Source organism: Phocoena phocoena, chromosome 9 (genome assembly GCF_963924675.1).
Source record: "Phocoena phocoena chromosome 9, mPhoPho1.1, whole genome shotgun sequence".
NCBI classification, from domain to species: domain Eukaryota; kingdom Metazoa; phylum Chordata; class Mammalia; order Artiodactyla; family Phocoenidae; genus Phocoena; species Phocoena phocoena.
This window is the reverse complement of record NC_089227.1, coordinates 104940551-104962049: the sequence shown is the minus strand read 5'-3', so window position 1 is coordinate 104962049 and position 21499 is coordinate 104940551. Positions and strand designations below refer to the sequence as shown.

The following is a 21499-nucleotide window of genomic DNA, read 5'->3' as shown; positions in this document are numbered from 1 at the left end:
GCAGGGGCGAGGGCTGTGTGCTGTCGGGGGCACCCCTACTGCCTGCCCCGTAAAGGACAAAGTAATGCTCTGATGCCCTGAGCACCCGGGGGACGCAGGCCGGCCCTGAGGCGCGAGCCACCAGGCTTTCCTGCTCAGTCCTCACTCAGGCTGCAGGGACTGGACCGTGCGGCTGAAGCACGACTTCCATCAAGATGACCGAAGGGGCTTCCCTGGTGGCTCGGTGGTTAGGAATCCGCCTGCCGATGCAGGGGACACGGGTTCGAGCCCTGGTCCGGGAAGATCCCGCATGCCGCAGAGCAACTAAGCCCGTGCGCCACAACTACCGAAGCCCAGCGCCTAGGGCCCGCGCTCGGCAGCGAGAGAAGCCGCCGCAACGAGGAGCCCGTGCACCGCAACGGAGACCCAACGCAGCCCAAAATAAAAAAATGACCGAAGGCTGTCGTAATAAACAATAACTGAAATAAATCATCAAAAAGAATAAACATTCTAATTTTGGTAGGGTCTTATATCCACAAAATCTTATTTTCCTAAAGACACAGTTTAATCCACATAAAAATCTCGAGTGATTCTAGCTTCTTCTCGATACCGACATCCGTTAAAGACTTACTAAAAAACCATATTACGTAGACTAAGCGGCCATGTGCCATGAACTCGCAGTTGTTTCATCAAAGCACTCCACCAGCGGACACCACATGACAAAGTGCAACCCGGGCCGAAAAGAAGACCCAAAGGACAAGAGAACACAAGTCCTGAACAGTTGCGTGTTGAATGAGATTTAATAGGTATTAACACTGGCAAGAAATCTGGGAGAAAGTTGGGTGTTTTTAACACATACAAACGTTCCAAGTAAATTAAAGAAGCAAACAGACATACAAGTGAAAGTACATAAAAAAATATGAAAATTTTTGGGCTTCCCTGGTGGCGCAGTGGTTGAGAGTCCGCCTGCCGATGCAGGGGACACGGGTTTGTGCTCCAGTCCGGAAAGATCCCACGTGCCGCGGAGCGGCTGGGCCCGTGAGCCATGGACGCTGAGCCTGCGCTCCTCAACGGGAGAGGCCACAACAGTGAGAGGCCCAAGTACCACAAAAAAATTTTTAAAAATTTAAAAATGAAAATGTTTTAGTTGTGGAACATGTAGGACATTAAACAAAAGGCCACCCCAAAAAGCCACACAGTATGTCAAATGAACATGTGACAACTGAAAAGGAAAATCACTTTAACAGAGCAAGCAAAGGACTCATAAAACAATGATGTAACAGGGGCCTGTGAAATCAGGGAACAACTGCAGAAAAACAGGCATACCCGCCAACAACCAAGAGGCTCCACCTCATACAGTAACCAGAAATTTGAATTTTGACAATTGTTATCAGACAGTATTGCCAAGTACGTTGGCAGGCACATACTCTTTGTGGAAAGCAATTTATGGCTACCAGCTTCAAATGCCCACATTTCTCCACCCGACTGTTCAACTTCTTCTAGGCACCCGATTCAACGGAACTCCTCCTCCAAGGACACGCACGCACGCCAACACCTCAACAGTCACGGGAACAAAGGAGCGCCGATGCTCCCAGGCTGCACGAGACTCTCAGGCCAGAGGTGCGACGGGCGCCAACAGCCCCAGGCACAGACCTCGGGCTGGACGGCTGCCCCAGCCCGGCGCACGGGACCACAGCCGTTCCAGAAGCAGCTGGAACCCAGACCCTGCCCAGCAGGGCGGCCAGCAGCCAGTTCCGGGCCTCCACAGGACCCTTCCGCCACGCTCCTCCAACACACGAGCACGGGCCGACTGCGCACGGTCCCCTCGGGCGGCACGGGGAAGCACAGGCGTCACGCGCGGAGACCGCCTCGCCTGCCCGCCCGGTCCTGGAGCCCGTGCTACCGGAGGCCTGGCGTCACCTCCAGCACGCCAGTGCGTCAGGTGAGAGCCCTCGGCCTCGGCTGGGGGCCGACAGCTGCAAGCGCAGCCCAGCTGGGTGCAGGCTCCGGGCACCTCCTCACTGCCGCGGACTGAGGGGCAGCAGGGGGGAAAATGTTCCCCCAACGTGGAAAGACGGCAGCAGGAAAGGGTAACTCTTCCCTGGAAGCAAACGCAAACCAGAGTGAGAGGGAGGTGTAAAGCCCAGTGGACGAAGGGGCTCAGCAGGAAGCTCGGGCGTCTGGCTGCCTCGCGCTGGGAGGGGCACAGCCGCGCCCCGTGGGTGGTCCCCATCTTCCCCCTTGTGCAATCACAGGGGTGTATTTATCACCTCTTTGGTAAATGCAAGATTTTTTCAGGAGCTCCAGAAACATTTTTAATTAGGAAGAAATCCCACATCATCCCATCTTCAAGTACAAACGACTCAAAGAGGGGAAATCGTTTGGCAGTGTTTTTTTGGTACAACCAGAAAAGAGTGGTTTCTGAACGGGTGTCAGCTAACACTCCGAAGATGCTGGGGGTGGTCTTCACAGGCTGTAGTACACGGCACATCACGCGGCAACTGGATATAACCCACTCATACAGTTCACACGTCTTGAATACCTTAAGTGACTCCTATTCCCCGCTGGCTTCTGCCTGATGCTGGCCGTCCCAGTCAGAGCTCAGCGCCCTCAGACACCTGTGCTGGTGGCCGTCCGACCAGGTTCCCTAGTGAGTCGGCTAACATATGTATGTAGGTACAGTGTGTATGACAGTAAATTGTGCAACAGTGGAACTCGGGGTGTAAGAGCTTTGTCCACATTTGAAGATACCGGTACCTGACATCCTCTTAAGGAAATGCTACCTCCAGAACTTAAGCTGGAAAGTCACTGGAATTACTGTTTCGAGAAGAAAAATATCTACGTGACTTTTTAGATTTTTGGTACATACATCGAGAACTGTGTGCAAACTGGAATGTCCTGCGTACTGATCCTCAAAACCAATAAATCTCGATTATTGAAAAAGAATTAGGGGAACAAGCCTAGTATTAGTCTCTTAAGACCGTGGTCACACTGTGCCCGCCCGCTGCACCCACCTGGGGTGGAGGGATGGCCGCCAGAACATTGGGACGGCCCCTGGAAGGACCGAAGTCCTCAAAGAGGCCACCTTCCCCCTCCCGGCTCCACCGCCTGCACTACTCTCAGCACGTCCACACCCTGGCCGCGGGCTCGCGCTGCCGTCCAGCTGGGTGGAGCTCCGCAAGGGCAGGGAACTCCCCGCATCGCACGCTAAGGAAATGTGGTCTTCTCCACGAGACGACGGGAGAAAGGATGCAACGCTGCTTCTGCTACAGCATGCCCAGCTCTGGGTCCTACAGCCCTGGGACCTGCTCCAGGTAAGAAAGTCCTGTTCTCATGATGTCCTACCGATGCCTCGAATGCCTCTGGGGACCAGGACGGGGCGAGGGAAGGGGTGGGGAGAACAGACAATGCTGCTGTGCTGTGTTCCTTTCAAGAAGCAACTCAATCCTACTGGGCGAAAAAAGGACAAGTAATGCGCTGCTATACTTACTAGACTGGGAAGCTCACCACCACCACGGACTATTCAGTGGTCCAAAGCACAAAGAAATGTCATAAACCAAGATGCACCCCCCAGTCCTCCCACACCAGACCTGGTGGTTACTCGGCACACTCGGACTGGGAGATACGGTGCTTCCAGGCTCACAGGGAAGCATTCCAGGGGCACAGTGGAAATGAGTGCCACGGGATGATTTATACAACAGATACTTAGGGAATGCTTCCAGCACCACGGGCTAGGGAGAAGCAGCAAGAAAATGGGCAAATCCTGCCCTCGTGGGGTCTGTATTCCTATGGAGGTTGGACTGCAGAAGACGAGTCTTTGTTCCCTGAATGCTGGGGCCAGAGGCAAAAGGAGAAATAGTCATGGCTCTCCACAGTGCAGAACTCACCCGGGTCCAAAACCTCAGTTAATGCCTTTGTATGTAGTTTGGTAAGAACAACTTACAGAGTGCACGAAGCAAGGAGCAAAGATTCACCTAAGCAAAGAGCAAGCACCGGGTCTTCTGACACCCAATTCCACTTCTAATGAACAAGACTCTCTCCAAAGTCCCAGCCAGGTCTAGTCTTTGGAAATCCATGATCACCATGATTTCTAGATTTCTGATTGACAGAGAAACAGCTGTTGTAACCTTCCCTCCTCTGACCTTTCCAAGTAGCAAGATGAAATAACTCATTTAGTCACCAAAAAAAAGAAAGAAAAAAAGTTGTCTTATCCCATTTTAACCACTAGTCATACTCAGTACTAAATCTCCATCTAATTAACCCAATTCATTAGAATAGAATTGCAAGGAATAGCAGATTCAAAGGTGCTGAGACAAGTCACCCCTGTGACCAGCTCTAAAAGCAGAAGCCTTATACTGACTTTAAGGACGCAAGAAACGGTGACTGAGGAAGAATCTAATTATTTAAGCAAATGTTTCTAGACTTGCAGCATTAAACCACCCACTCTGAAAGTACCAATCACCTCGAAAATAACTCAAAAGGAGGCAGAATCTCGTACCTCATTAAAAAAAAAAAAAAAAAGCCACTGGGTCATACAGTTCAACCTCCACTTGCCCACCATATCAAGTGCTCAAACTCACTCCACAATTCTGTGCTTGAAAGCCTCCTGAAATAGTAAGAACTATCCCATTACTAAACTTGCTGACGGCTAACCACTGAGAAGCAATAGCAGAGACAATGAATTACAAATTACTGTTGGATTCTCTAAAAATAAAAATATTTTCATGTGATTATGTAGTGCTGAAAGGAGAAACCAGAGCAGTCCCTGAAGAGGCTGAGGACAGCTAGTGGGTAATCAAGCAGGAACGGTGAGGCTTTAGTAGACAATAAACAAAGTGAAAACTGACCGGAAAGATGCTGCCCACAAATAATGTCCCTGGAGCTTCCCCACATCTGTACTGAAGACTCCAGCAGGCCAGATACACAGGTTACAAGAGTAACTTCAGGTAAGTCTAAAGCTATCTCTGCAAACTTCTAAAATGTGCCCTTTGTGGACCCTCAAGAGGAAGAAAGATGAGCTACCAGGGCAGGTGTGACCAGTGGTATCATCTGTATCACAAAGAAGCAGTAACTGGGCTGCTAAAAGCAAACCTGGAACCTTTCGAACCTGAGCCGAAAAGGCAGGAACGAGGCAACTGGCCATCACTGAACTACATCAAAGCAACGGAGGTGCAAACCGCAGCGAACGAGAAAACAAAGCACAAGTGAGAAAAGCAGAGCACACTGCTGCCCCCTCAAGACTGTGCTCCGGGGAGCTGAACAGAAGACCTCCATCCTGAGCGACTGTTACGATAACCCCCCGAGCATGGAGGAGACGAGTGCACACATGACGTGACAGCCCCGCGGCAGGCTCTCCCAGACGGTGGGCACCGGCAGTTTGCGGGGAGCTCAGTTTCTGCTGCAAAGGCATTCAGGGCTACAGGAAGATTTTTGGTTTTTTAATCGGAAAGCACAGGGACTAACAAGTGACCAGACCTGTAACGTGAATTAAATGCTCTTGTCCTGAGTCGCTCCTTACGTGGTGACGCCGTTCACAGCTGTTTCACAGCACACTGGACCCAAGGCTGCGGGAACGAACCTGACTGCTTCCAAATACTCAGCAAACGAGACCCGATAGCAACAAGTTCTCTTTTCTATTTAATTAACATTTCTATCACCAGACGTGCAGAATAACGGCAATTTTCAAAGTGGGAATGGTGAACGTGTGACTGTGACGCTCCCCTAAAAACATGTCCCCAGAAGAGGTTCATCTTCCACCTGCGCCCTCAAGTGGAGCGACTTGCTCACAGCCGGGGCTGCACTAAACGCGACCATCCCAGGACACTCAGACGTGTAAAGCCAAGGTTCCAATCAAAAGCTTCCTGGGACACCAACAACTGTGGGCTGGATGAGACTTCTCTTCATTCACCTGGTGTCCTGAGGGGGCCATCGAGCCTGTTCTACCGAATGGTTCGTTCCACCCACCAATGAGAAATATAATCTCCAAGTCAGGGAACTGGCAGCCGTTCCTGTGAGCTTCTCACTTAGTAACAGAGAAACCACCTATCCTGACAGCAACAACGAAAGCAGACTTTCTGGTACTAGGGTTTTAGTTTGTGAAAGGAGATTCTACAATGTGGTTTCCCAGCGTGTGGTGTGCCTACACCTTCTCCACAGGCTCCGTGAGCTAAGACGGCGGGGCACACGGAAGCCCCTTTCCTTGTCTTCCCGGGTCCAGCTGTCTTCCAATACTTACATTCAAGGTTGCAATGTCTTTTTTAACACCTTCTTCTAGCAGTTTCACACTGCTTAGTCCCAAAACAAACTCGAGTGGGGTAGTATAAATACAATCAAACTCTTATTTAGTATTCCCCTGGCTGGAATTCCAGTTATCAATGGTTATCGTGACAGATTATACTGATTGAAAAACAAAAGAAATACCTTTACATTTGCCCACACCTGTATCGTTCCATGACTTTACTATGCATATTATCTTTAAATGAGCTGGCATCAAACATAACCTAGAAAACTACAACATATTCTGAAGAATGGAAAACTGGACAGCCGTTTCCTCCCTCACCAAAGAAATGTTCAATAATTATTGCTAATCATTATTCAACACTGATAGGAAAATTTTCATACGCACTCCAAATACACCAAAGAACACACGTAACTGAAGTCCAGCATCGGCCTTAGTGACCGGACACAGCAGGAATGAAAGGACTCTGGGAGCCCAGGCACAAAGTCACACACACACACGCAGGAGGCCTCGCCCCACTCAGGAAAGAATGCACCAAACACATTTGCATTTATTTTCTTTTTTTTTAAGCAAATGACAAAGACCCAGTTTACCAGCTTAACTTTTTAAACCTAAGCTTAACACGTTACATATTTAAACAATTGTCAAAACTTACTAAGTTGCCAGCATTCATGCACAACTAGAAAACATCCTCAATTTATATTAAACCAGAAATGTATTACCATTAATTCATTAGTATCTTTCACTACTAAATACTGAAAAAACTTGAAATCACTTTGTGGAAGATGCGCCCTGGCGACGTTAACGTCACAGCAGCTGACACTACTTGGCTCATGTTTCAAACACAATGGAAAAGCAGGTCCGTGCTGGTGTTAGTGTACGGAAGAGTCACGGCCACCTTGGATTACGTTTAATAAAAAAGCAAAGTGCATACAGAGATTTACAACAATTTTAAAGACAAAAAAGAATGGTCCTATCATGTGGTCCCAACAATAAACTCAAAAGTCTATGACAAGTAGGGCTCCGATGAGCTGTGTATAAATACTTTAGATTAAGTACAGTTACACTGAGAGTCGAGTTCATGTGAAATCTTCAAAAAAATGTTCCTGCCAATCCTCCCATGGCGCGCGCCCGAGGGGACGCTGTGCTGCGTACATGCGGCGAGCTACTTGTTATCCAAGCGCAGCAGCTGCTCCTTACCATTTATCGTCAAGGACTTCAGCTGGCCGTCTTCTTCGACTTCCACTCTCTCTTGACCATTCTCGACAATCCTGGCGGGGGGCGGAATAAGAGGCATTTTACGATCTTGTTACCAAATACGTAAACACGTATGTGAATATAAATGCGTATTTTTACAGGACTTGCCACAGATATACGTGCAATTACTCATTTTGTGGCTGAAGCCAACCTGCGGAGGACAGGCGTTTCTTAAAATCTGACACTGAACACGGGCACAGGCACTAGCAGTCAGAACGGTCCCGGTTTCACTATGAATGGTTCCATTTTACCATCCAACACACTATTACCCATGAACACGGCTCTAAGTAAGGGTGATGTCTAATATGTAACACTGAGCAAAAATTCAGAAGGAAAAGCTCTAAATCGGAGATTGAGATTCTCATGGTACCAGACAGACTTAACATACAACCCGTATGTCACACACTGGAGGGTGTGCAAAGAAAATGTGGCACCAATGAAACACCACACCTACTTATTAGAAATATGAACTAGAGAAGATCACTGTACCTCTTTGTAGTGATTTTTCTGCCATTAACCACTTTAGTAGAAGTTGATATAGATTTGTAGTTGCCCATCCCACTGCCACCAAATGCCGTGGAAGAGAATGAGGTGAGGCCCCCATGACCTAGTGAACCAAAGGAAGTGAATCCTGTAGGGAAACAGGAAAGAAAGATTAGAGACTAGTATGTCCATTGTTGATTTAATGCACACATTTCCATCAGAGCCACAGGGCAGGAGGAACCTCCCCCCCTTTCCAAAGGGCTCTGCTGGGCTTCCCTGCACTTCACCCTACTGAAGGGGAGCAACTTGGAGCCACGCATCTCACAGGAATGGGGCGAAGTTCCCGCCACAGATGGGCAAAGCCAACTTGCTTCTGACTTGCCCCTTGTAATTGTGACCACAGGGAATAAAAATCTGAATTATTAAAAAGCTGAAACAGTTTTAGAAAGAATACCACCAAGAATTATCTGGAAAAGCACGGGTCTGCAGTTCACGGACTAATTCTCAATTACATGGTGATCGACTACGGACACTGACTTCCACAGCCACACCAAAGCAAGCCAACTTTGATGTTGAGACTGCTTGCTTGTTCAAAGAACTTACCTACCTGTCCCACTCCAAAAGGCCCACATCACAGCACACATTGCACACTCCCTAACAACTCTTCCTGAGGCACCTTAAAGGTAAGGACTGCGTCCCACACACATTTCTTAAATGAAGCACTGTTGTGATATTTTTAACCAGCTCTATTTTACTCTCCCTCACACCTGAGTACACTACATGGCATCTAACGAAAGGATCTGCTGGATAGAAGTGCACCGACATGTGCCCTGTGTAATCAAGTCCAGCCGGCATTTGAGGAGAAGAGCCCTCGCAGGTGCATTGTGTGGGGTGGCCTGTACGAGGAGCACAGCCAGTTCTCACCACAGAGCGTTTAAACGAAAATGAGCCCCAGAAACACAGCAGCTCCTCTGTTGAGAGGAACTGGGTGAGCTTCAAAGAAAAGCTAAGATTACAATTCTTCAGGTGGAACACAGCGCTGCACCAGGCCGTGTGCACATGACTGCAGCTGGCGGACGGCCTCTACATCAACAGCTAAGCTCTGTGCGGCAGCGCGAACACAAGTGACCACGCCTCACCTGGGGACTCAGCTTGGCTCTGGTCACACAGAGACCTCATTAAAGCCCCGCCTCCTGACCCCATCAACCTGGACTCTCCTAAGATACTGGAATTTTTTTTAACTGCTGAGGTTAGATAAAAAAGGATTTAGTGAGATTGTCTAAGCGGGTTATTTCATAGTTATTTATCTCAAAACACCTTACTCCTAAAAAAAAAAAAAAAAAAAACACCTTACTCCTTTTAACCAGAAATTTCATTAAATGCTGGCCACCTTTAACAGTTAAGATCAGAAGTAGGTTTTCAAGTATAACATTCTTGGGAAGATTAGGAAAAAATGTAGGTTACTGAGCACAGCCTTGTACACATAAAAAATACTGGCAAATCTGCTAAGCTGTTCTACCAAAAGGCATTACACACATACTGCAAAGTGCCCGAACTAGAAGAGCACCGCACTGATGTCTGATCACACGTTTAGTACCTGTATCAAAAGAAGAAAATCCCCCTCCAAAAGAGGGAAATCCACTGAAAGTGGAGAAAAACGACCCCGTGCCTCGGTTCCGGCTTCCGCGGGGGCCCCTTCGATTCCCAAAGAAGTCCTCAAACGGGTCTTCTAAAAACAAACAAAAGTGCTTTGTGAAATCTTGATTCAATTTTGCTTTTTCACAGGAGAGCTTCAATAAGGGTTAATGCCTTATGATACACTGTTCCATTAGGAACAAAAAACTTACCAAGAAATTACAACAATGTAGCGTATCTACAGAGCAGCCAGAAGTCCAACTAACCAGAAGTTTTACTTACTTGTTTAATGCAACTAAAGCTAGAATACATCAGGGATTTACAACAAACAAACAAAAAAACACAACACTATAAATATAAAACTCAAGGTCATCAATCTGCACTACAGACTTGGACAGAGAGCTGTTTTAACATAGCTTTTTACTGAAAGTTCTGGTAGACACTGTCCCAGCTGACGCCATTTAAAAGGTTAGGATTTCACACCTAAGCAGTCGTACTGCATGGAGTCTGGGTTGCCTTCTCCAAAGTCATTCAGGAATAAAAACAAGAACGGATTTTTCTAACGTATTTACTTATAACGCAAGAGAACGCTGTAGCAAAGTGAGGCAAAATTTAACAGCCGGTTATTCTGAGCCAAGTGCTAAGGAATCCCTTCGACTTTTCTGTAAGCCTGACATCTCAAAAAAAATTTAGGAAGGATGAGCTGAAGTCAAATCTGAATAAATGTTAATTGGCAGCCACTACATTATACTTTAATAGAAAATTACTGACGTGAATAGGCATCGTATTACTACTGGAGATGCTCCTGAAAATAAAAGCAAGATCAGCCTTGACAGTTTAGGGGCTTTTTTTGGTTGTTATTATCAATCAGTGAGCACCTACTGAAAACATGAATTACACAAGCTTTTAAGAAAATTCACTGAGGTTCTATGAAATTAATCAGCGCTATACTTTTTTTTTCGAAGAAACAGGAATTCTTTAAGAAATGAAAACAAGGACTCCTGATGGGTGAGTAAGCTGGAAATGCACGTTGGGGAAAGAGAAAAGCAACCCACAACACACAAACTACAGAATCAGCACGGCATATTTTTAAGACAAGGCAAGAGTGACCAAAGCAGGAAGTTAATGCATTTGAGTAGTGAAATGAAAGAAATAAAAGTAAACAGAAAAATAAACACACAGTGAGCACAAAACCAAGTAGAAATTGAGATTCATGGCGCACTCATGTTTACAGACAAATGTGACCTGAGCAGCGTGCCACACCCCCAGGGCAACCGGCAGTGACCTGAAAGGATGTGCGAGAGGTTACGTGCGCTGTTGCTCACAGACCCTGAGGAATGACCAAGGGCCAGGCAAGGCCAAGGCAGCTTAAACAATATCAGAATGGGGGCGAGGAAAGGGGTGGCAAAACGACATGGCCGCACGCGCCTAGAGCCCGTGCTCTGCAACAAGAGCAGCCCCCGCTCGCCGCAGCTACAGAAAGCCTGTGCTCAGCAACGAAGACCCAAAAATAAATAAAAATTTTTTAAAAAGCAAAAAAAAATAAAAACCTACAAGGCCTCTCTTAAATAAGAGAGCTATGCAAAGTACACGAAAACAGGCCTGAAGAAGCAAACATTTAGAAAACCTGGTCACTGGTGGCCTGTTGAGAGACCAGAAAGAAGGAATGCTAGAGGGAGAAGGAGTGAACATGTGCACAGAGACCAGGTCCACCACCCCAAAGGGGGCCCGAGCCCCACGCAGCACTGGGCAAGGGCCTCTGCTGTGAACAAGAAAGCTCCAGGGCCTGCTGGTCTTGCACTTAATTCCCACGTTCCACAGTAAACGCCACTGTTTTCAAACACAACTTTAAGAAATTCATTTACCAGCTACCTTGTGAACAGGGCTTACAGTCCCATTATTACCATATCTAGAAGTGTAAGTAGAAAAATGGACCATAAACTTTATCTAGAGCTGGAGACATTCTGTAAATTTCTTCAGAGACTTCATCCTGTTCAAATAAAATACAAGCGTTCTATTTACTAAGTCACCTTTTACCTTATTATCATGGCCTACACACCTGCAGGGACACATTCCCTATAGATCCGAGCTACAAGATGGCAGATAATTAACATTCCTATGTTACAACCACCCACGTTAAGACACACAAACGTAATATAACAAGTACAGTTTCAACTCACAGTGCAGTCATTTTCTCTTTCAAGCAGTAGCCGTTAAGAAGAATCTACAGGACCAGCTTTAGATTTTCACTATCCACATATGAGTTCCTAAACGATGTGCTGTTCTGCACATGCTCTAAAGTTTTAGTTTACACTGAATCACGTTGTTTGTGTCCTTCTGCAATGTTCCTTTTATTACTGCCGTAACAATCAGTTATGTTACAATTTAAGGTTCATACAGCAACTAAATCTTTAAAGGTTGTTCACAAGGCTTTGGAGACCAACTTAAACCAGTGTCCATGTGATACCACCACTGAACAAACGGTTGTAATTTGTTCACGTGAAGCTAAACTAAGCCTTTCATAATTATAAAATCACCTTCAGAAGCTGCTTCAAAAGCTGGCTGAGTAGTGTGCTGTAAGAAGGCCAGCTGGCTTTTCAAGTACATCTTCTTGTACTTTTGTATTCTTTTATTTTTAAAATCTTTTATCTCGCATATTTTTCTATTATACAGCCTAAATATGACTTTCTACAATTCAAGTAGTCACCGTATTTTAACGTGTAGTTTCAGATATTACAGTTAACCCTAAAAATGAAAAGTCTCATTTGTAACAGTCATGGTGACACCAAGAAACACATTAAAAAAATGTCATGATTATAGTGATGTGTTGTTAACAGGTGCCACTGTGAGATCAGGCAAGTCCTTATTAAGAGCTTCCCATCACTGGCTGCTGCTGGTTTGGGGAGTATGGACCATGAGCTTTTACGATCTTCAGCCCCCAAGCTAAATACAATTTTTAAAGACCCTTCAATCCAGCAATTCAATTCTACTTCAGGGAAATCAACTCATCAAACATGGAAATAACTTACTATACTAAAGGAGTCCAAAGCATTTATAGTGAAAACTGAAACTTACCTAATTTTCCAGAAGAGTAAATGAATGGAGAGCATGTTAAATGCAAGTATTTGAATGGTCATCAAGTTTACGCTTTAGAAAAAGGCAGAAGAGAACATATATGTGTATATATATATATATATATATATATATATATACACACACACATCCCAACTATAATATCTGAAAAATGTTGACAGTGGACTTTCAATTGGTGGTAAGACAAAGGTTGATTCCCCCTCCCTCCTTTTTATCTCATTTATGTTTTCCAATTTCTTACGTTGAGTCTGTGTTATATTATTATTTTTGAGGTTAAAAAAGGGGCAAATACTACATTTACTCTAAGTTTTAATGAGACATGTCAACATAACCAAATATTCTACCAAGTACTTCTTTACTTTCACTCCCCCAGGGATACAGAACCACACCGCCAGCCGAGGTGCCTGGTGGGCAAAGGGAACATGGACCAGGCGGAAGAAGAAGGTAGTTACAGACAGCAGCTGTGCCCACAGGCCCTGTCACAGAAACAAGGGGTGCAGCTGCCGAGTGTACGTCCTCCTCATTGCTTTATGGATACTTTGTGCACACATGGTATTCATAAACACTGAGCACAGCTTTATCTTCTTGCCTCTTTTACCCCCTTATCACATCACATCACATCAAATGCAGGCTTTGCATCACAGTGTTTCAGCTATGGGACAAGGAGAAAGGTAAGTTCAAGGACCTTACCTCCTATGTGGGAGAAAGGTTAGCGCATTCTCGATTACATGCAGGACAGCCATCACATTAGGCACGATTACGATCTTGCTATTGTCTCCATTTGGAGATTAAGCGTGGTTTAAGGAGATAACGAGTGTGGGTGCCAAGTTGGGAGGGAGCGGACAGCTTCTGTGTGTCAACTTGAAGGGGCCACAGCACCCAGCTATTGGGTGCATCTCCGAGGGTGTTCTCAGGTGAGATGACCGTTCACATCAGTAGGCTGATTAGAGCAGACTGGCCTCCCCAACGTGGGCAGGCCCCATCCCACCAGCTAAAGGGCTGAATAGACCAAAAGGCCAACCCTCCCCGCTCTCCCCCGCCAAACACGAGAGAATTCTCCTGCCTGATGGCTTCTGAACCGGAACACTGATGGCACTTCTAGCCTGATGGAGTCAAACTGGGACATCAGCTCTGCAGATTCTGAAAGTGTCCATCTTCATAATCAAATGAGCCAATTCCTTATACTAAATTTCTTCAGAGAGAGATATAGAGATACACACCCTGTTGGATCTATCTCTCTGGACAACCTAAATACATTTCTAAAAGACTTCCTAAATTCTGTGTCCTTGGTCCTTTTAGAAGGGTCTCTAGCCAGGTCTTTATCCCGTAACAATGCTGTGCTGTGAGATACAAATATTACAGGAAACAGGCACATGCCTACCCTATGATTTAACTCTCTCCTTCCAGTGTCTCAGGCGTCCTGGATCAAGCACACCTCTACAACTTGGTAAGATCCTGCGCTTCTCTCAGAAGTGCTGAATGCAATCCGTGAAGGCGGTATTTGCAGAACACTAAACTGATCAACACCCTAAGTAACGATGTCAAACTTACGACAAAAAGTACACTGCACTGAATGCTGTGAAAAAATTAAGCGCAAAACGGGACAAATGTTTACACGCATACGTACATAGAGGAAGACTTAAGGAAAAAACTAAGTGCAAAGACGTTTAGAGACACACATTTTCTTAAATTTTACCAAAATTCAGTATCTGACAGAAGAGTAACCACACCACAATGGTTGGCTGAAACCAACTCAAGCCAAATACTGAAATCCACACCAAACGCCAACAGACGCAAAGCCAAGTGCCATGATTACCAGCACTCTTCCCTCTGTCCCAAAGGAAACATTTCAGTGAACACAAAACCCAGGCGAGGGAGAGGCCTGCGTTGGTGACTTAGGGCAGCAGCCGGTCCCTCCCTTATGGCCGCACACCATCAAGTTCCCAGGCACACACACAAAGAACTGCACAAAAAAGGATAACACCATAAACTCGAAAAAGCATCCTGGGCATTTCAAACAAAGGAAAATCACACTGTACTACAGTTTCAAAGCTCAACTACAGCAACCCTTAGGAAAGGGGAAACACTTGAAATTCAAAGGCCATGGGGAGCAGACAGATCTCAACGTGATAATCTCCCAGCTAATCCCAACACCACAAACAAAAACCAAAACACTCCTTTCACAACAACTCCAAGTTTTAAAATGTTTTTTTCTCATATTCAGAAGTAGAAAACAACGTATTTGAAAAGAATCTGAAACAGAAACGGAAACAAATCAGAAACACGGCCACAGGGTGATGCGAGATTGGAACCCTGGGGAGGATGGGTTTGGGACACATCTCCGTGGCTGAACCAGCATCGGGGTGGTGCCTGGCACTGAACAGTAAGCAGGTAATAAATACATGCCAAGTGAACAGCATACTTTCAATTCTGCATGCAACTACTGTGTTACAAAATGCAATTTCTAGTTTCATCACAGGTCTCGTAGGGGCACTGTATTTTCTAGTGATTACAAAAACCTGACCAAGCCAAGGGTCCCAAATACACACCCTGGACCCAAACCACCCTATCTCAGACGCCAGCAGAGGTCTGGGCTCCCTGAGACTCTCTGTCCCTCTCAGGAGTCTGTGAGGGTCAGTGTGCGGCCCGTCTCGCCAGAGTCCCTTCTCTCTCTTGGTGCCATGTGCCCCCTCACAAACCACTAGGGAGCCACCCGCCCAGCACCTGAGGCCGGGGGAGCACAGCTCCAGGAGGAAGAGAAGGTGAGCAAGCCCTACACGGACTCGGGGAGCTCTGCCCTGGGTGGCACCGGGAGCTCCATTAAACCCTCAAAATTAACTCGTGGCAGGTGCTGGCTTCCCCGGGGGAGATGATCCAAACCTCAGGGCTGCTGCTCTTGTGCCCAGAAAACCACCGAGCATGCCCTCTTCAGGAAACCCTTTCCCCTCCCGCTGGGGATGGGCTGGGGTCTGGCGCAGAGGAACACGAGGCCCGCCGGCACAGCACCCACCCTCGCCCAACTATCTTCGAACGCCTGCTGCCCGTTCGGACAGAAGACTTCCCAAACACGGACAGAGCCACCCTCCTGTCCTCCTGGCCACAGCACCCCTCCCCCAGCGTGGGGGACCAGGGGCTTCGTAGTCGTTTTAAGTCTCGCGCAAAGTGTTTTTCTTTTAACTCCTTTAGCAGGAAACTCCACACGCTGCTGGTGTGGACCTGAAGCCTTACTCCTTGCCGCCTTTCCAATTCCACGCGTGCAGGTCTGTGCAGGTGGAGCCTGGGTGCACGGGACGGGGGCACGCTGGCCACCGGGTCTCAGGCCCACCCGGGGGGTCACCACCCAGGCCCTGCTTCTCCCAAGGGCCTCTCCCACCGCCGCAGCTGCGCTCTCCCACGTCCAGCTCCTCTCGGCGCGCCTGACTTCAAAGGCTTCCCCTCTCAAAATGTGCTGTTCCTAAACCGCGGGACAAGTCTTCACACGTTATACCGTCAACGGGGCCCCCATCGATGCGGCCTTCCTAACCCACAGGCCAGTGACTGTGACCTCATGTGGGAAGTAGGGCTTCTGCAGACGATCCAGTTACAAGCTCTCCCGGGTGGCCCTGATCCCATGTCACTAGTGTCCCTATAAAAAGGGACATTTGGACACGCAGAGGGAACACGATGTGAAGACACAGAAAGGACCATCTGAGGCCACCAGAAGCTGGAAGAGGCCTGGGGAGGGACCCAGCCAGGCGCACCGTCTCAGGCTCCAACCTCGGGGTCTGCTGTTCCCGCAGCTCGGACACTAGCACAGGCGCTGCCTCGGGCTGTGACATGGCTTCCCCGTGGAGGGTGGCCTGCAGGGCGTCCCAGGCCCCTGTGCGTCTCCACTCACCTCCACAACGGCCGCGGGGAGCCGCCCAAGGACGGTCAGGCACTAGCAGCAGGAAGTCTATTCCAGACACACTGTGGGCAGGGAGTCAGGCCCCCGCTCACCGCACAGCCCACCGGGGCAGGAGCAGGGCCTCGAGCTCGGCCCGCGTCCTCACACCCCTCAGGCCCCCGGGGGCCCGTCCTCACTGGAGATGACCTCCAGGCCCTTGCTGGGGAGCCCGCCACGCCCCGCCCCGCCCCGCCCCACCGGGCTCCTCGTCACCTCGCTGGCTACCACCCCCAGGGCCTCGCTGGCCTCCACCACCACCTCCTCCCCAGGCTCCAGCTCCTTGCCAGCCGCCTCCGTGACCCTGGAGGAGGACAAAACGACCGGCTCACGACCCCCCACGCCTGGCTGCACCCACGCCCCCGCCTCTCCCCTCCTCGGCCGGGTGCCCACGCAGGACCCGCGCCCACACGGATGGGACACGAGCGAAGTGAACTCACTCTCGCTCGGGAAGAGGCTTTCGGTTTCAGAGCCTGGTTTTGGCTAGCCAACCAGAGGGTACGAGTCAGGAGAAATGCCTCCCAGACAGCATTTCCTGCTAGGCTGTAATGGTCGAAGCTTTTCCATCTCAGAACATCATTCTAGCAAGTAACGGGCTCCTTCAGTAATAAACAAACGACAAGACCGCCCTAATTCACATCAGGGTAATCCCTGCTCATTAGTTCTTTCCAAGTAACACGCTCCTAAGGCCAGTTCTGTGCATGCTCTGCATTCGGGAAAGTCAGCCTTGAAAGGTCGGCCTGCATCCCCCACTGCAGAGCCAGTCTTCAGTGTCTTAGAAATGGTTTCCCCTGCCTCTCTGGGAAGGCGTCTGTCAAGGAGGCCCACGTCCTCTTCCCACCACATAACATTCCTTGCAGCGTGGCAGTCTGTGCGGCACCCCTCAGGCCTCAATCCTTCCCACCAGCTCTGGTTCTTCAAGTCTCCTCCCCTTTCATCTGGGGAGTCTGAAGTCAGAGGGTTTTATACTCTGATAAACGCAAAGCGACGCTCAGAATGTCTTTTAACAGGTTTTGAGCTACTCTTTTTGTTTTGGAAAACGGGAGCGGAAAAAAGTTGGTCGTGTGAAAAATTAAGATGAAAAACGAACACACCCACTATAAATGGACGTTACAACCGGGTTGATCTGGATACTGAGAAACATCCACTAAATCACTGCTAAAGCAGAAAACCCCCAACCCTAGGTTCACTCGGATCTGCACTGAACATACCGCCATCGGGCCGCACTGTTACTTCATACATGCAGCAGCCGTGGCGCAGATTCTCTTCCTGTGTGTAAACCCTGAGAGCCTGAAAATGGAAGTCACCTAGAACACCTACAAGAATGGACTGGACAAGTTATCGCTGCCACGCTAATCATGAGAAACATGGGAAACGCCTAGCGCTACAACGTGAGCAACGCTGCATCTCAAACAGAGGGCCCGAGAGTCTAGATCTACAGGACGACTAGGTCTCTCCTAAACTGGACTCTGAATCCAACGGAAGAAATTTCCACCGTACGTCCTGCAATCTGTAACTCTTCTAAGCGAATTACATACGCACATAAAGATTTCTTTCTATACACGAACCTCAGTTTAGAAGGTGTGGAAATCAGTACTCACGATGGGATTACACACGCACATGAAGATTTCTTTCTATACACGAATCTCAGTTTAGAAGGTGTGGAAATCAGTACTCACGATGGGCGAGAACCACATGCTACCTAACTCACCCACGTCTGGTTATCATCTCTAGCCCTTCTTCACTCTAGAAAGAGCGGCTCAAGGAAAATCATTTTTCATGAGAAAGCTTGGCCTGTCAGATTTTTCTCCCAAGGAAAACAAAACCTGGCTACTGTTCAAGCACTAAGGGACTCTTCCCTTGAGAAGCCCTGTAAGTGATGAAGAAGAACGTATGAGCCGCCGGCCACAGCCCTGGCAAGGGCAGCCTGCTCTGCCTTCTCTGCCACCCCCATCACAGCTCGAGGTGGCAGAGACCGGGCCAATTTCACCCAGCACTGCCCTGCTCCCCAAAATAACACATCTGGAGCTCGCTAAAGGTTGTAATGAGACACAAGGTAATTTTAAGACGGGAAAGATCGTTAAAACTGTTTGTGCTTTTCTTACAGTAAGATATCTTACCAATATAAGGGAAAATTAATAAAGGACATAATTATGTTTTGTATCATATTTATAGGGAGCCTTCCCAATACATATTTCTGCTTATGGTAGCAGTAATTAATGCAAAAAATAAAGTCTTTAAGAAAGATGACATAGTCCCCTCCCCCATCCCACTGGAACACTCCCCTGCTTACCTTTTGTTGTTACATTTGTCCGTGAAAACGCTAATATACGCTACTATACGTACACACCTCTCCTCCATAAGCTACTTTCTTAAAAAGTAAAGCCATACAACAGTAAAAAATACGGAAATGCAGAAACGAACACACCGTTGTAAAGCAATGTACTCCAATAAAGATGCTAAAATAAATAAATAAGGACAGTCTCTCTGAACCCCCATCTGAAATAAACTGAAGGACCGCGCCAGGTAAAAGGCCCAACACCTACCAGACACGGTAGCGCCTTACTCCTCTTCGTGCCTGCGATGGGCAGGATCCACCAGTTCCCGTGTTAGCTGCAGACAGAACTGCTGTTCTTGTCTCCCTCCTGAGGGGCTGCAGGTGGCGTTCAGCCTTGTCGACCAGGCTCCAGGCAATGAAGCTCGGAGCAAACACAGGGTACGTCTCCCCCTCCAGGAGCCAAAGACAACAGTGGCCTCAGCAGCACAGGCTGAATGAACCCTGACCTCTCGAGTCGCCCAGCACACAGGACGTTCCCGACACCAGACCCTAACATGAGCTCCCGACACTCTGCCTCTAGTCGGGCACCAGGACCAAGAGGTGCAGCGGATGGGAAACCCTCTCCTACAATGAAACAGCAGCTACAGCAGGACGGTCTCCTTTGGCAAAGCTATTCTCTCAGAGACGAACATCTGTGATGCCTTGCTCTAGAGGTGTCCTTTCTTTTCAAAAACTACAAACTCGATAGTCCTAACACCACAAATTAGAAAAACAAGTTTATAGATCAAATGTCTTCTGAACAATATGTGCCCCGATACTTAGCGTTTCTAACCAGACTATTACACACAGAACTCATCGTCCGACCAGGAACAGCATTTCTGAGCCCCCCGTGTCCACATCCTTCCCACTGCAGAGGTAGTTCAGCAGAGCCAGACACAGCCAAGGAAATGAGTACACGAGAGCCTTCATTATGTAAACACGCGAGGTGTAAAATTCAGGGAAGTGTTCTGAAGGGAGGAGGAGAAGGGGTTTAGTTAAACTCCTGCACTGCTCAGACAGCAAGTTTAAGGACAAGCTACAACTGCGGCTACACAGAACGCGTATGTCTGTCTTCGCGAGTCACGGACACATTATGTAACCAACGACGCAGATGATGAACTTACCGAAGAAGTCAAATGAAAACGGGTCCCTTCCACCAAAAAATTCCCTGAAGACATCATCTGGGTTTCGGAATGTGAAGCCAAACTGAAACGGACCGTCGAAATGACTTCCACCTGCAGGAGCAAAGCACAGCTCTGTTACGGGTTCCTGCTCGCGGCTGACACACAACCACTTGTCTACAGAACATTCGATTGCAGTATAAATCACGATCTCAAAAGGAAAATGTCTCAGAAACCTGAGGCTCTCTCAAGCCCTACCGAGATCAAAACCACCTGAGCCCAGAGCTGGGCGACACGCCTGGACGTCAGCGTTCCTGAGCTGCATACAGCACGAGGGCTGCCTCACCATCTCTAAGTGTGTCACCAGCACACAGTATAACACTATTTTTATTCTTTGTTGTGAAACTTCACGTAAGCCAAGCACATAAACATTCACTCATACGTGTGTACGGTCAGTTTGGAGCGTGAATGTCCAAATGCCCACTGTGGAGCCAGAAGGACAGCAGATCGCTGCAGGAACTTTTCATCAAAAATACACACGTCTAGGCCTCACCACCAGAGGCAGTTACTTTGGCGAAAGAATCTGGTTTTTAAACCCTGAGGCTATTTTGACATACCAGGTACTGCTCTCGGGGTACAAACTCATGACGTGAGGTTTTACAGTATTTCCTATCTACAAAGTGTACACCAATATACACTTCCTAGTATAACGAGATTTTTAATAGGCTTTTTCCGTGTTATCAATTTCTCCTCCCTTCCCCCATCCAGCCCACCCTCCAGACTGCGTTTGTATTTACTGAAACATGAGTGTCCAAGAGAAATAACACACTGAACCCCCATAAGACCCTTTGCCGTCAGACCACCTCCACTTGTCACTACAAGGCCAAGAGAAAGACCAACGTGTACACACGTACCTCCACCACCACCGTTTAATCCTTCTTTGCCGTATTTGTCATAGATGTCCCGTTTTTTAGCTATAAATTTAAAAAGACAAGTCAGTAAAGACCAAGTTGTTCTTTGCCCTCAAAATTCAATAAAGTGTTTCCAAAGTTGTAAACCCAAAGACCCGCTGTGGTTCTCAATTTCCACGATCAATTTTAAAGAGCTAGGCCTCCCTTACTGTAGATGAAAAGGCAAAAGAGGGAACATCTAAGTGCTTCTCTCCCTTAAAAACAACTCGAAACGTTTTTAAGTACTACAAAGTTTAAAACATTTATTTCACTCTACTGCTCACTGCGCCCATGCATACTACATCAAAACCCCACCATAAAGTTGCAAAACGATTCCAACCCTAGACATGTACCTTCTTACTACAAAGTCCAACTGGGGGATAAGATCTGTGGCACAAAGACGAACAGGACAGGGACTTGGTGAGGGCAGAAAGGAGACGAACTAAGTAACAGCCAGAGTAAGAGCCAACCCAAAGCCTACAGCTTGATCACCCTGGTCTAAGG

The 21499-nt window shown here is 47.7% G+C and overlaps 1 protein-coding gene across 3 annotated transcripts in view; it reads right to left on the bottom strand.

Annotated features, from left to right (window-relative positions):
* Window positions 1-6747: 6747 nt before the first annotated feature.
* DNAJB6 (DnaJ heat shock protein family (Hsp40) member B6) overlaps window positions 6748-21499 on the bottom strand; it is a 35431-nt gene continuing 20679 nt past the window's right edge. Inside the window, exons 4-8 of one of the 3 annotated variants that reach the window (XM_065884450.1) lie at window positions 20960-21019; window positions 20049-20159; window positions 9555-9686; window positions 7964-8105; window positions 6748-7488 (exon numbers count right to left, since the gene is read on the bottom strand). In XM_065884450.1, coding sequence (XP_065740522.1) covers window positions 7383-7488; window positions 7964-8105; window positions 9555-9686; window positions 20049-20159; window positions 20960-21019 — 551 coding nt within the window. In that variant the 3' untranslated portion in view covers window positions 6748-7382. The remainder of the gene's footprint in view (window positions 7489-7963; window positions 8106-9554; window positions 9687-20048; window positions 20160-20959; window positions 21020-21499) is intronic. The other 2 variants (XM_065884451.1, XM_065884452.1) reach the window with 2 other exon arrangements.